At 35.5% G+C, this 13,898-nt stretch overlaps 1 protein-coding gene across 1 annotated transcript in view; it reads left to right on the forward strand.

Moving 5' to 3' along the window:
* Positions 1 to 13,898, forward strand: part of DPYD (dihydropyrimidine dehydrogenase) — a 375,099-nt gene that overhangs the window by 114,871 nt on the left and 246,330 nt on the right. Inside the window, 3 exon segments of the mRNA XM_068406142.1 lie at positions 5,164 to 5,360; positions 8,082 to 8,163; positions 11,418 to 11,505. Of these exon segments, the coding sequence (XP_068262243.1) occupies positions 5,164 to 5,360; positions 8,082 to 8,163; positions 11,418 to 11,505 (367 nt within the window).

The raw sequence follows: 13,898 nt of genomic DNA on the forward strand, positions 1-13,898 counted from the left end.
GATAGGCGTGCTGCATCAGCAGAGGAGGACTGTTCTGGGGAGCTAAGACAGCAGGACCAACAGAAAGAAAACTCTCTTTGTCAGTATTAATTTTTATTTTAACATGTCTTTAGGTTATTTTCTCTTTGAAGTCATGTTGCAATCTATAATAATCAATTATTAAATTTTAGGCTTGTCTGAAGAGGATGGTGTAACCTTCTACAATAGTTCAGGGGAGGAATCTGAGGACTGATTTCTCAGGCCAATGCTGAAAGGCTTGCTGATATTTGAACAAATTATATGAACTTCTCTACAGCTTGTTTTACAGACGTTAAACATTCCTCCTTTTTTTTAAGGCATTTACATGAATGTTGCTATATCCTTTTTAGTGGTGCGATTCATGAAATGTTGAGATATGGACTCTGCAATGTCCTAGATCCATGAGTTCTCTTGGGACTGGGGTAATATTAACATATAGTTGTATGTAGGTTTAAAAAGTCTTTAATGAGATGCTTTAAGCCCTAGTTTTGTCAGCACTCACCTACTTGCATAAAAATATGCGGTATTAAAAGTTTAGCTGTTAACTTGTGGAGGGAGGATCAACAAGTTTTCATAACTAGCTCACGTTTGTGGAAAAACTACTTCCTGTACATCCTGTGCTATCCACTGCAATTAAATGAAATTAATTGTGTGCTCATGTAATTTGACAACTTCAAGAAGATTACCGAGCGTGCAATTTGCTTTATTTTTTATTAAAATCTGTGCAGAGTATTATTTTCTCGTTTAAATATTGAACTGCCCTGTATTAATGTAAACCAGCCTACAGATAAATATCCATGGAAACCAGTGGGAAAGTGTGAAACTAATACAATCAGTTCCTAAATGTTACTGATTTCATTGCCTGTATTTTTCTTTCTTTGCACTAGCAAAATCTGATAAGAATTCAAAATATACTAATATGTTTCACACTAAAATAAAAAACAGCTAGATGCTAATGTCTACATCAGTAGCTGTTTGGTATATCATCTTAGTGAAGGCTATTTAACGTCAAACCTGACTGATAAACTTATTTCTATAGCATTTTAAGCATGGAAGCAAGCATTATGCCTCAAGAATATAAAGGATTTAGTTATGAAGTCAAAACTTATGTTACTAAAAGACTGAATTTTCGCACTGCTCCTTCCATTTTCCGCATTTTTTGTATTTCAGCCTTTTTCTGTTGATGAAGGTTTTGTGAGGAAGCTGAGAGATTAAACAGATGCACTTTTTACTTAAGAAATATGACCTTCTGTGTATGTTTTGGAGAATACCAAATATGCTTTTTAGCAGCCTATCTTATTTCATAGGATTAGGCAAAGCTTTTTTACATTTTAACACCGAAGTTAAACTTTCAGTCTATTTACTGTTTAATTTAACACATTCTTTGTCATAGTCCAAAGATAATTTTAAATAAAGGCGAATTAGACTAAAACTATCTGACCATATTTGAATTCTGCAAATAGCTGGATAAGGATGTCAACAGTATATTCCTCTTAAAAAAATTCTGATCAGACAACTCAAAAGTGACTGAAGTGAGTTACTTTTATTTATTGTAATTTATATAAAAATTAAGATAATGATTCTGAATAACAGTTCTAACCTGCTCTAGTGGTTTTAAATGTTTTAGATTAATTTAAATCATGCTTACTGTGCCATAAAATGATTTTCATCAGGTTAGCAAAATGCATTTCTCTGAGTCACCTGCCACACTCTGCCAAATATCACATCTTTTCATCAAAACATGCTAATACTAGAGTCGCGTGGTGAAGAAAAGAACCGGAATTGTATTACAGAGTAGAAATTAAGCTTTCCCCTGTCTGCATTCTGAAAAACAACTAAAGTGAGTTAGCTGAAACTTTCCAGGAAAATTAAACTTGAATCAGATGCTCAGCAATTGAAACAACTGTAGTTTGCTTACGTGGGAAATATTGTGCAACCTTAATACAAACTTGCGTTTACATAAAGTGCCTGGAATTATGTTCTTTGTCGAGTATACTGAATGTTTTGAAACAAGATCCAACCCCACTGCAGTGAAAGGATATTTGATTTACAAGGGAGAAGAGAACAAACCCCCAGATTTCACACTGGAGAGAACACTGAGCAAGTGTACTCACACCTTTACACGTTGAAGGTAATTCAAACAGGGAAACTGTAATATGTTATAAATGTCTGAATCAAGAGAGAATTTGTTTCAGTTGTTGGAACTTTAGCAGAATACATTGGCTGTTTCAGTTTGGTCAAATTATATCTCACTTGATGACAAAGTCTCCATAATCTTTTTAGTAAACTAGGATATCCATTCCATGGACTCTAATGGATGTGAAGCGTAAGAAGTGGACGGAATCTGTGTGGGTGTAGTTTGAATAGGCCCTGGATGGTGAAGTAATGATAACTACATAGCGTTTGATAAAAAGTTAAAGAAAAAAATGCCCATAAATGTCTATTAATAATCTAGTTAATCTCTTTTGTTCATGTATGAGAGAGCGCCACAAGGAAAGGCAGACATGGGGTTGATGGCTGAGTCTTTCTACTGAGAGATTCAGCTTTAAAATTCATTATTGGGTCTCATTTTTGTGAATGGGTCTTGGTTAAAAAGCACTGCAAAACAAAAGAAAAACTCCATCCCAAACATGACAATGAAATCAACTTTTTGAAGGGAAGGTGGACAAGAAAGGCAATAGTATTAAACTTTACTTGCATCCTGACCACAGTCCGAGCAGATTAAAATTGGAGAGGACAGTTGCGTGTAATGTGGCATTGAACACTTGCCTGCGAGGTACTCATCTCTGCGCACCAAAGGACTTGTACAGAAGAATTCAGTGATATTTAATTAGGTGAATTACAGTGTAGGGAAACTTCACCATGAAGTGAGTGAAAATCTTTAGAAATGCACTGAAGCAGTTTGCTATTTTCACACAGTTACCCTGCCAGCCTTAATATGCAAAACTGCTACTGAATTCCAGATGGCAAGATATCGCCACACAAGCTGGCTGTGCTGCATAAAGACAGTTTCACCCTATTTGCAAATAGGCAGAATTAAAGTTGACCATTCAGCCTGAACTAGGATTCCCTGCATGAATGCTTCGTTTCTGAAGCTTAACACTGCATTACAGTAGTGCAGCATTTTAGTATAACATTTAGTTGATGGGCATGACTATTCAATAATAAATATAAAAATAATTATGTTAACAAAGTAAATTTAGTGATAAATTTATTAAGCATATTCATAGTGTTCAGCATACACATTAAATATGCAAGTTATATAATTCGTATTACTGAGTAGCCTGGTAAAACAACTGCATGAGACTTTAATGGAAATTTGGTATCATTCAAGCCGTTTCTGTGTGAATGTAACAAAGCAGACATTTTAGAAATATCCTATTGCATTTTGGTTATCACAGTCTAGTTTCACAGCACAATATAAGCTTTTCAGCCTGTGAAATCCATTAATAACCACATTAAACCTTCCCATATTGTATGAATTGTCAGGTTTAAATGATTCTTTTTTTTTAAACAATTATCTGTCTCTTGCTTCTTGCAGTTTGTTAAAATGCTATGTCAATTTACAAAGACTAGGGGAATTTGACACAGAAATTTTAGAGGGGGAAGGAACCAATCATTGGTTTACCTGGCATGAGTGCTCAAGTGCACGTGAAGAAAATGAACATTGATTCAAAATATAAATGAAAAATTCTATTCATGAGTGGAATTGCCAAAGTTTAACTTGAAAAACCTTTGCTTCTTGAGTTCTAAGGATAGTAAAAACCATTGGTAAACTTGTTGAATAGCTTAAATGTGATATTTATTAAGACAAATGACAATGTATGTATTTTAGAGAACTATTAACTACTTATGGAACACAGTTTTGCATTGGAATAGATGCGAAACAACATTATCTTTGGGTAGTTTTTGAGGTGCAGCCTTGAAGTGTTTGTGATATGACTGAGAATCCCAATGCAATGAACTCTTGTATCCTTTTGGTATAATATTTTGCTTCTGCTACAAAGATATATTCCTTGGGTTAAATATTTTCCCCCTAATGATTAAAATAAAATGAAGATGTAACTATGATCTTCCATGATCCTAATCTTTAGTAGCCTGCAAGGACTGTGAGTCTGTTCTTTCCTTTTATAGGTTATACAAGATAGAGACTCCATTCCTTCCCCTACAATGTATGTAAATGCAGAGGACAGTGAAGTCTAGCTCAGTGAATGTAGAATATTTCTGCCTTAGCCTCTTACCTGTGTGCCTGAGCAAAGAAGTGATTTAATACAAATCTGAAATAAACTGTGTGACATTGCAACTAGGTTAGGAGAGCTCATTGTGCTGGGTTCTGTATAAATACATAATAGTGATCAAAGACTGTCCCAAAGTACTTTTAATAGTGAAGACAGAATGGAGCAGATCATCACCATTTTACAGGTGAAGAATTGAGGCATAGGGAGAACAGTCTAACTTTCAGGTATGCCTGCAACTTTTGGACACCCAATTAAAAAGTGGAGAACATGTTAAACAGATGAGCAACTAACGTGAAATAAGTACTATTAGAATTATCTAAGAGGAGGCACTTAAAGCATGGGTTACCTTTGAAAATATAGCACTGAAAACTAGGGGCAGTTCCTAAAAAAAGTTTCAAAACCACCTAAGGTTGGTTACGTACCACCTCTAAAGAGTCAAGCCATAAGTGATTTATCCAGGATCACGCAAGATGTCTCTTGAAGAAGCAAAGTCCCTTCACTGGCATTGCTTATCCTTTATGTTATTTGCAAAAATACTTTTCTAGTAGTAAGAATAATCTGAACGTTGTTTGGAAGGAAATTTTTGGTGTTAGAGATTCTCTGTCATCTGGTTGACATTGTATTGCTATTCTGTTACTAGTCTGGTTCCATCTTCTCTGTAAAATTTACAGTAGTCAAAGATCAGACTTCAGGCATTTTTAAGACAAAAAGAACCATAGAAGGACCAAACCCTGCAACTACAACATCCCTCACAAATGCACATATCGTGTATAAAGTTACAAAGCAATCTGCAATAATACATCAATGATATGTGACAGTACTAGCAGCAACTTCCATCACATTATTCATAATAAAATTTAAGGAGGGAATGTAAAGTATATAACTTGTTGAATGTATTGCTTTTCAGGTGTTCAAAGCTATGAATATTCCTCAGATCAGAAACCCTTCCTTACCTCCTCTAGAAGATATGCCTGAAGCCTATCATGTGAAGATAGCTCTCCTTGGTGCAGGACCTGCAAGTTTAAGCTGTGCTTCCTTTTTGTCTCGATTGGGCTATTCAAACATCACCATATTTGAAAAGCAGGAGTATGTTGGTGGCTTAAGGTAAAAAACGACAACAAGCAAAGTACTGTTTCCAATGATTGTAGAAAGCATAACAAAATATATTGTGCAAACATAGTTTATACACGCTCACTCTACCTTTAACAAAGGGAGAGGGTAGAAAATTTCAGATCTGGAAAATGTATTTTTTATTTAAATAATTCCTCATTCAAGTTAAAATAGGTAGAGTTACAGGCAAGCTTTAACTGAAAATCTGGTGGCTACCTCCTATATTCTCTTCATATGACCTCTAAAATTCCAGGGTGCAATTGTTATTTTCAAATTAACACTTTAGAAAATTATGTCAGGAACCATTTTCCCTTATCCGAAACATTTAAACAAGGTGAAGTAGTTGTAGCCCTACATAGTGAAAGAATTAGTAGATGTTTAAAATGCTTTACACAGTTACTAATTTCATGGAGAATTTTACATTTAGAATGCTTTCATGAACTACCTTATGCAAATAAAGGTGACAGTGAATAAACCCATCATGTCGCCTGGACTTGCAGCTTTAGTAAACCATACCATAAGAGTGAAATAAACCCCCTACAGTTTTCAACCTGCAACAAAATGCAGATACACAAAGGAATGTACCTTTGCAGTTTTCCTGTGTGGTAAATGCTTGGCTGATATTTGCATGGTGTTGTGTCCTCTACACTAGAAGATGATTTTTTTTACCACTGTAGCAATGGCTAAGATCAGATCTTATAAGTTTGTTGGAATCCCTAAGTATAAGATAAAATGTTTCAGAAACTGACTAGTGGATACCAACCCATTTGAAATCAAAATTAAATTTTACATGTTGAAGATGTACTCAAGCTGAAGTGTTTACAAATAACAAGTGAAAAGAAACAGAGAAAGAAAGGATGACATGCTCGCATGTCTCACTGCAGCATCACTGAAATCAATAGAGTTGACACCATTAATGAATTTGATCCATAATGTCATAATGTCAAATACTTATTCAGTGCTCTGGAAGATAGGGAATCAATGCTGGAGAAGTTGAACTGATTACTTACATTTTTCCCAGTGAGGTTCAGAAGTATTCTACCTAATTATCAAGGTGTTAATACATAGGCATTTAACTGTGGAGCTGTTTTATTTGAACTGGTTGCCATAGGGGATTGCAAATTTAGTATATGAAATACCTATTCACCTGTTGGGTAGCACGTTTTCATAAATACCAGATTTAAAATCAGTTTTGTTGCTGTAAAGTAGTAAGAAATAATGAGATGTTTCTAACAATGAAGCTTTACCTGGTGACAGGTTAGACTCAGGTTGAACTCAGCAATATAATACAGTACTTTCTGCAGTTGCTTACAGTACAATGCTGCAATTGCTTACAGTGTGCTTGCATATTTGAAGCAATGTGATCTTAAGTTACATCTGTTCTTCACATTTTAAGTTGAATTTAAATTAAAGCTTAGTCTGCGCAAAAAGCCTTACACTAGGTTTTGCCTGTTCTGTTAGTATTCTTAATGGTCAAGCAGTGCATTTAAAAAAGTATTTCTTTTGAATCTTAAAGAACACGTAGCAGTTAAGGTCAAATTTTACTTCCATTCATTGTGGAAACTTTCACATCTGGTTTAAGGGCATAAATTCCTTTTGTTCTTATTTTAACCTTGGAACAGAAGGGAGGCTGGCCTGTGGCAGCAATCATCCATTATTGCGTTTGTATGTCTTTGCAGTACAACTTTTAACAAATTTAGGTTGTTGATGAGTGTGTTTTCAAGGCTTCATAAACTATTGCAAATGGCTAACAAGACCAGATTAATTTTGTATTTGGAATCAGCTGTTTGGAAGAGCAGTGGTTGTGCCCTTTTTTAGTTTGCTCTGCCTTTTTTTTAAGTGTTTTTAACTAGGGTGTTCCTTCACATATGTTACATCATAGCTGACTTTAATAATATTGTGAAAGAGAAAGATGTCTATTGATTGTAGTTCCTGTGGTGTGGTATTTAAGCATAAAGTAGATGTCGTTTCATTGGAGATAAAGATCTGTGCCAGTAGAGATAAACTGAGGTTCTATGCTGGCACTGCAGTTTTCCCATACAGATCTGTGATTCTGGGAAGTTGAAGATGTCATTCCTGAACTTCCCCAGGAGGAGAAAATGTCAGCTAATAAACATTAAGTCAAAAAGCAGACTTGAGACCAAGAGCTGATAGAAAATTACTGACTTTGTCCATCCTGAAAGATCATGGAAAATTTATGAGGTGGAAATGGAGGAGGGTACAGTTTTAAATACTGTTGCTCAAAATAGCATATGCAACACTTTTTTAAAAAAAATATGGGAAATGTGATTCTTTCGTATCAGGTAGCTTAATGAATGATTGCTAGAAGATCACTTTGCTTTTAGTAGCTGTGAGATCTTTTCTTAAATGGATGTCTTACGTTTGTTTAGTGTTACACATTTTTGTGAACAAAAGTGATGGAATTGAAGCTCTTTTGGACCCAAGCTTAATATATGTTAAATGATTACCTACAAGTGTGGGCAGGATTGGTCTCAAGGTACTGCCTTCCTGGTATATATTTTTAGCATTGGGTGAATAATGCTGTTTTGTCACTCTAACAATTAAAAAAAGCCAACAGTCAAGCTTCAGCACATTTCCATTCACATATGTCAAAATTAACTAAGGTGTGTTATGAGTATTGAATTTTTAACAAATAAAAAAATCCTTTCTTTCTAATAGCTGCAAGTATTTCACAAGTGTTTTTCTTTATTTTAGTACATCTGAAATCCCTCAGTTCCGATTGCCATATGATGTAGTGAATTTTGAAGCTGAACTTATGAAGGATCTTGGAGTGAAGGTAATGAAAAATATATCCTGCCTATATATAGCTCAAAGAAAAAAGAACAAGAACTCTGCCAAAGATTAACAGCAAAATGTCATGCACATTAGTAAAGAACAATTAAAAGCTATGCTAGACAGAGGCAGGAAGATGCTTCCTCTTGCTTAGGGCATTTGTCTGTCTCCTGTCTGAATGCCACTAGTTTGGAAAAGGGCAATCAATAGTTCTCATCTGGCATGCCTGCATGTGATTAATTGTCTGTAAGAAACAAATTCCTAAATTGCTTTAGGGGTTCAATGTAGCCATTGGAATGATTTGATTTTTTTAATCGAGTTTTTTTCATGCAAGTTTGGTACTAAAAACATTAATATTTGATACTTCTCCTTTTGTTCCCTCTCCCTGAGTTTTTTTTCTTAATGTTTTATCATACAGTCTTCCATACAAGTTAATTTTATAATAAAATGCGTCAAATTAAACAAAGTGTAACATGATCATCTATTATAAACAATAGCAGTCATTCAACTTCTTGGAAAGCAATAGTTATGCATTATTCTGTTAAACAAGTGTGTGTTGTTTATAGAAAATGGGAACATTGCTTTATTGTTAATTTAGGGCTTGAGCTGAAGATTCAGATAGTATTTACAACTGCTGCACATTTTAATAGTCATTACAAATGTAGAATGCATCACTGGATCAAATTTTTGAGTACCAGGAGGGGTAATATATTTCTAACACAATACCAAAGCATTCAGTGAAGCAAGAAATTCTTCTTGGAATCTTTCATGTTGGTTCATATTGTAAGAGCAGTAGACTTGTCACAAGATGCAAGTGCGAACCTCATCTGGCCCGCGTTTTATAAAAATGCTGGTAACATGTAAGGAAGGCTTTAAATGCTACAGGTCTATTTTTCTACTCTAAAAATCCCTTTGCAACCCTTGAGAAGACTGACAGAATGGAGGTTGAGTTAGGGATGGGGCTAAAAACAGATCACTGAGACAATATTAGTCACAATTACTGGGCATAGGCTCCTGGGAACCCTCTGCAAAACTCAGTTCCCCAGGGCTCCCTGTTATGACAAAGTCTTCAGAATGGACTGATAGAGCCACCATGTCATCTTGACCTGCAAGTCCTCTGCGGTTTTGAAGTGCAGCAGAGAACCTCAATGTAAATTTTCTTCCAAGCTCTGCCATTGGTTTGCAATTGATCCTTTGGCAATCTGGTTAACTAAGTACCTTAGCTTTATACCTCTACAAGCTGGAAATATTTTCTGGTGTTTACTTAAAGCATTTCAAATCTGTGCTGGAAGGTGCTGTATTGTGTAAATGCTCAGTAGTGCTGTTTATTCAAGTAATTCTAATGAAATTAGTAAGAATTAGTCAGCTGAATAAGGATTACAGAGCTAGGCCCTAGGAGTATTATGAATCCCCACATAAAATAGTATTGCCATTTAAATTCCTTCATTAGGTTTTCATAACGTATGTACACAATAGGATAAAAAAAAAAAGTAATGACAATTTATGGAATGTATTTCGTTGCCAGTGAGGAGGTAGTCCGTATTCTTCAAAGGATTTCAACTGTATACGGCTTTTGCACCTCTGCTAAAATTTATATTACATCTCCAAAGACAAAAAAAAAGTCAGTGCTTTAAGAATTGTACACTGTATTTTACATCTGCCCTTTTTTTCACCAATAGAAAAAGTATATTAAATGGAATATAGGCAGATTCAATAACAAACGATATACAATGACATGAAGACTAAACTGCTAAGATCAAAAAGTATAGTGTTTACACAATAGAGCGTGGCATTTTGTAAAGTGAATACACAAGTGCTATAACAAAAACTGGGGGAAAACATTCAAGTTCAGAGAGGCTAAAGTACGGAGATAAAAACGTACATACCTGCGTCAAGAAGTACAAAATATCCGAAGAGGAATCACACACACTTTATGTGCTCAGAAGCCTTGGGGTTAGGAGGGGTGAGCAAAAGGTGTGTGTATCTTCAGTTGCATGACCTCTACACAGGAGACTGCTATAGATGGTTTGCTGAACATGCAGCAAACACTCTTCCCTGTCTCACTCTCACAACAACTGTAGTTGCTCAACCTTTGCAGTGGCTGCTTAAAGCAGGATTGATGGTGGAACATTATTCTACAAAAATTTTTCAACTTTTGCTTCTGGAAGTGAATATTAGTTGAACTGAAACAAGTATAGATTATAGGTGCATTTTTATTACTGTGACTTATTTCTTTTAATAAATGAACGCCTATCACTGCACTCTGGGCATTGTTGCTTGTCTAAATTAGAATTAACAATTGCAAGTTTAAATAATTCGTGATGAAAACCTTTGTTAGTTTACCTCACAGAACAGTCTGCTTCATTATGAGCAAGTAGGGCATGCTTCAATTTGCACAGAACATCCTTCAGACTTACTGCCATCTCTGGCCCAGTCTTTTGCAAGCAGGTTTTCTGAATCCACAAAAACACCATTGGCTTCACTGAGGATTTTTGGCATAAAGGTGTTCTAGCTAGTGGTCTCAGTGCAAAATTCAGGCTGTGAGCTTTGAGAGTGCAGCACAAAGTAATACCATCCTTCCTTTGGGACTGGCATTGCATTCTCTGCAGCTGGAGGCCTACCAAGTGCCTGATACTGTGCAGGAAAACATTGCTTGGTTTTCTGTTCAGAACCCCTCTTAATACAGAATAGTGTAACGTCTTTTATTTTCTTTATTTCTCTGTAAGAGGCTCATCCTTTCACTAATGTTTCTGCAATAACCTAAACTGCTTCTTTTTTGGTTGATGTGCTGGGTGGTCCGTTTAGTGCATATTCACTAAAGGAGGTTCTTGCTTCCACATCATGTTTCTTAAATTCTGATTTTCACATGGGAATACAACCTTTTGTAGTCAGCACTGAATACAGCAATTTACTCACAGTAGAAAACTGCCATTTTCAGCTTTACTTCATTATTGTGTTCTGTAGACTGGCTTCGTTTGTTTAGCTTGCTTTAACTCTCTTAGCTTACAGCAGAAACCAAACTAGCCTGTGGTGGCCCCCATCTGAGGATGATCTGAAGGTACCTTTTACCCATATCTCGTTTGAGCCACTTGCTTAAATCAGAGCCAGTCCAGCTTTTTAAGCCTGGCTTGGGGGGAAAAAAAAATAATTTGCTTTGTTTCTTCACCAGAAGATCCTGCGAGATGTCTGTATGCAGAACGTGATAGAAATTATTTTCACGTTGTCACATTAAAAGAAAGTGATCTTTAATTCTTTCAGATAATTTTTAGTAAAGGCCTTGCAATGGATGGAATGACACTCCATACTTTGAAAGAAGATGGCTATGAAGCAATCTTTATTGGAATAGGTAGGAAGAGCTCACTGTCCTGTTTTTTTGTTGTCTTGAAATTGAATGATTGTGTAAGAATAAACTGGGACTTGTATCTGTGTTAATAGCATGATATGAGACAGCTTCAATATGGTGCATTATGAAAGTATGGAATATATGGAAAATTTAAAAAACAGGAAGCTAAAGCTTCTTAAAAGCTTTACTGTCTTAAGACAGTTTTGTGAAAATGTTAACATTTATATGATAGATTTTTAAGTAAGATGAGAATGTAGCTGAATGGGTTGATTTATTGTTTGTTTAAATAGTTAAAAAATAGATTGACTAAAAATTGCTTGTAATTAATTGCTATATTGGCCTAGAGCGATACACAAGTTCAGTTTGCTATTTTTGCAGCTTACTATAACCCACATAGTTACTGAGTCTATATGTAAGCCAGTGATACCATGCTTGGTTGCTTTTTTTCTTTCCTCCATATAAAACATGTAACATCCTTCAGATAGACTGTAGTGAAATGTAATTATCGGGTGGGTTAACAAAATAAACTGACTTTAACTTATGCTAAAACTGACATCATAGGTCTGTCTTCTCTCATATGCGAAAGAAGTCCTGCACCTGCCTACTATTTGAATCATTGCTTCTTTTTAATGTTAGATTAGAATTGTTATCCATTTATAAGTATTTTGAAGTACAGCTGGGCCCATTGCTACCATGCGATAGGCATGTTGAGCAGGCATCGTCTACAGTTGGTATGAGGCTTAATGCTCTTTATTGATGTAGACGTTGCCTAAGTGAACATAATAGGAAACAAGTTGTCCAACTGTTCCTCCTTCCTATCATTGATTACAGAGATGTAATTCTTAGTACAGCGACAACTGTTATTTACCATCTGGGTATGCAGTATAATAAGCTTTGCAGGTCTATTCTGTCATGTGATTATAGTACAAAGCATTGTGATTTATATAATCCTAAATCCACACATTGTTAGAGACCTTTCATGTATAGGAATTCTGATGTGTCATATTTTGATGTAACTGTATACAAGGCAATGGTTCAACTTATCTTCTTTATTGTTTTAATCTATGCCTTTCAAACTGCTTTGTGAAATCTTACCAATGGGGGATTCATTCGGAAGTAAACATTTGTTTTTTGAGAGTCTAGCATTTAGGAAAAAATTATAATTAATTTTTGGCATATCAGCATGATTCCCCTGCATTTGTGACTCAGAAATTTAAAATAACAGTTCAGTTAAAGGTTAGCAAAAATGACCACTGGGCGCTACACATAGGATTGGAATGTTTGTGGAATTATTTTGTGACCTTAATAAATTTATCCTCATATAAAGTATTTTTGGTTAGAAATATATGTAGACAACATTGTGCCATACAGATGCTAGGTAAAGGGACACAGAATTTTAATAAACAAGAGAAGGTATCTGAAGCATAATTCTCCTGTAAACCATGTGCTCACCAATTATATTAGGAAAAAGAGGATATAAATGCTAATAAAGGATTATGTGTTCCTACGAAGTTTTGTTATTGGAAGCTACCTTGCATTCGTGATGAAGTAGGTCCCTCTCTGTACCCCCATGTCTGCCTGTCATCTCTCTCTTACAGTACTGTGTAAGACACTGGACAGTAATATGGCCTTGCATACTGATAGTGAAAGATGGAGGACAAACCAAGGGGTTACAGATTTCTAGGGTTAGCTATATTAATGCAAGAGAACATTTATAAACTCTCAACAACAGCAATTTTTCCACAATGAGACTGTACTGTATTTCTTTTTGTGTTCTTTGCCTGCTGAACAAACATATTCAATGAAATGTCACATTTGAACATTACCCTGAATCATGGGGTTAAAATAATTAGAGAACACTACTTACATAAAATAGAAATATTTTTTTAAAGGTTGTTGTAATTTGCTTCTGAATGAATCTGTACCTTGATGGAAAATAAACGTGGTAGTTTTCAATTTTCCCTATTAGTGGAAGAAAGAAAAAGTGAGTGTGTGTGTAAAAGAAGATGAAGTCCCTGATGGGATGAGGGAGTACTCTGTGAGAGGATTTTTTCATAGCAATGTGATTTTTGAAGAGCACACCTTTAGTCTTGCAAATGAGATGGAACTCAAGAATTTATCAGTCAGGATTGTACAAGAGTCCATGTGCGATTCATGAAATGGAAGAGCACTTCTAAATAGCCAGCTACATGAGGGCAGGTGGAGATGCAAAGAGAACTTCGAAAGCTATTTTCCACACAGTTATGCATCAGGAAAAATCTATTGCTCTGTGGGAATGTCGTGTGAGGTAGGGAAAGTACACTCCTCAGCTGGGTCTGTGGAGGCTAAAGCATAGGTGACTGAGGTTTGATCACTTCTAGCAGGTGACTGTATTGAAGAAAAATTAATAGCAAAGG

The sequence above is a fragment of the Nyctibius grandis genome, chromosome 8, assembly GCF_013368605.1.
Source record: "Nyctibius grandis isolate bNycGra1 chromosome 8, bNycGra1.pri, whole genome shotgun sequence".
Classification (NCBI taxonomy): Eukaryota; Metazoa; Chordata; class Aves; order Nyctibiiformes; family Nyctibiidae; genus Nyctibius; species Nyctibius grandis.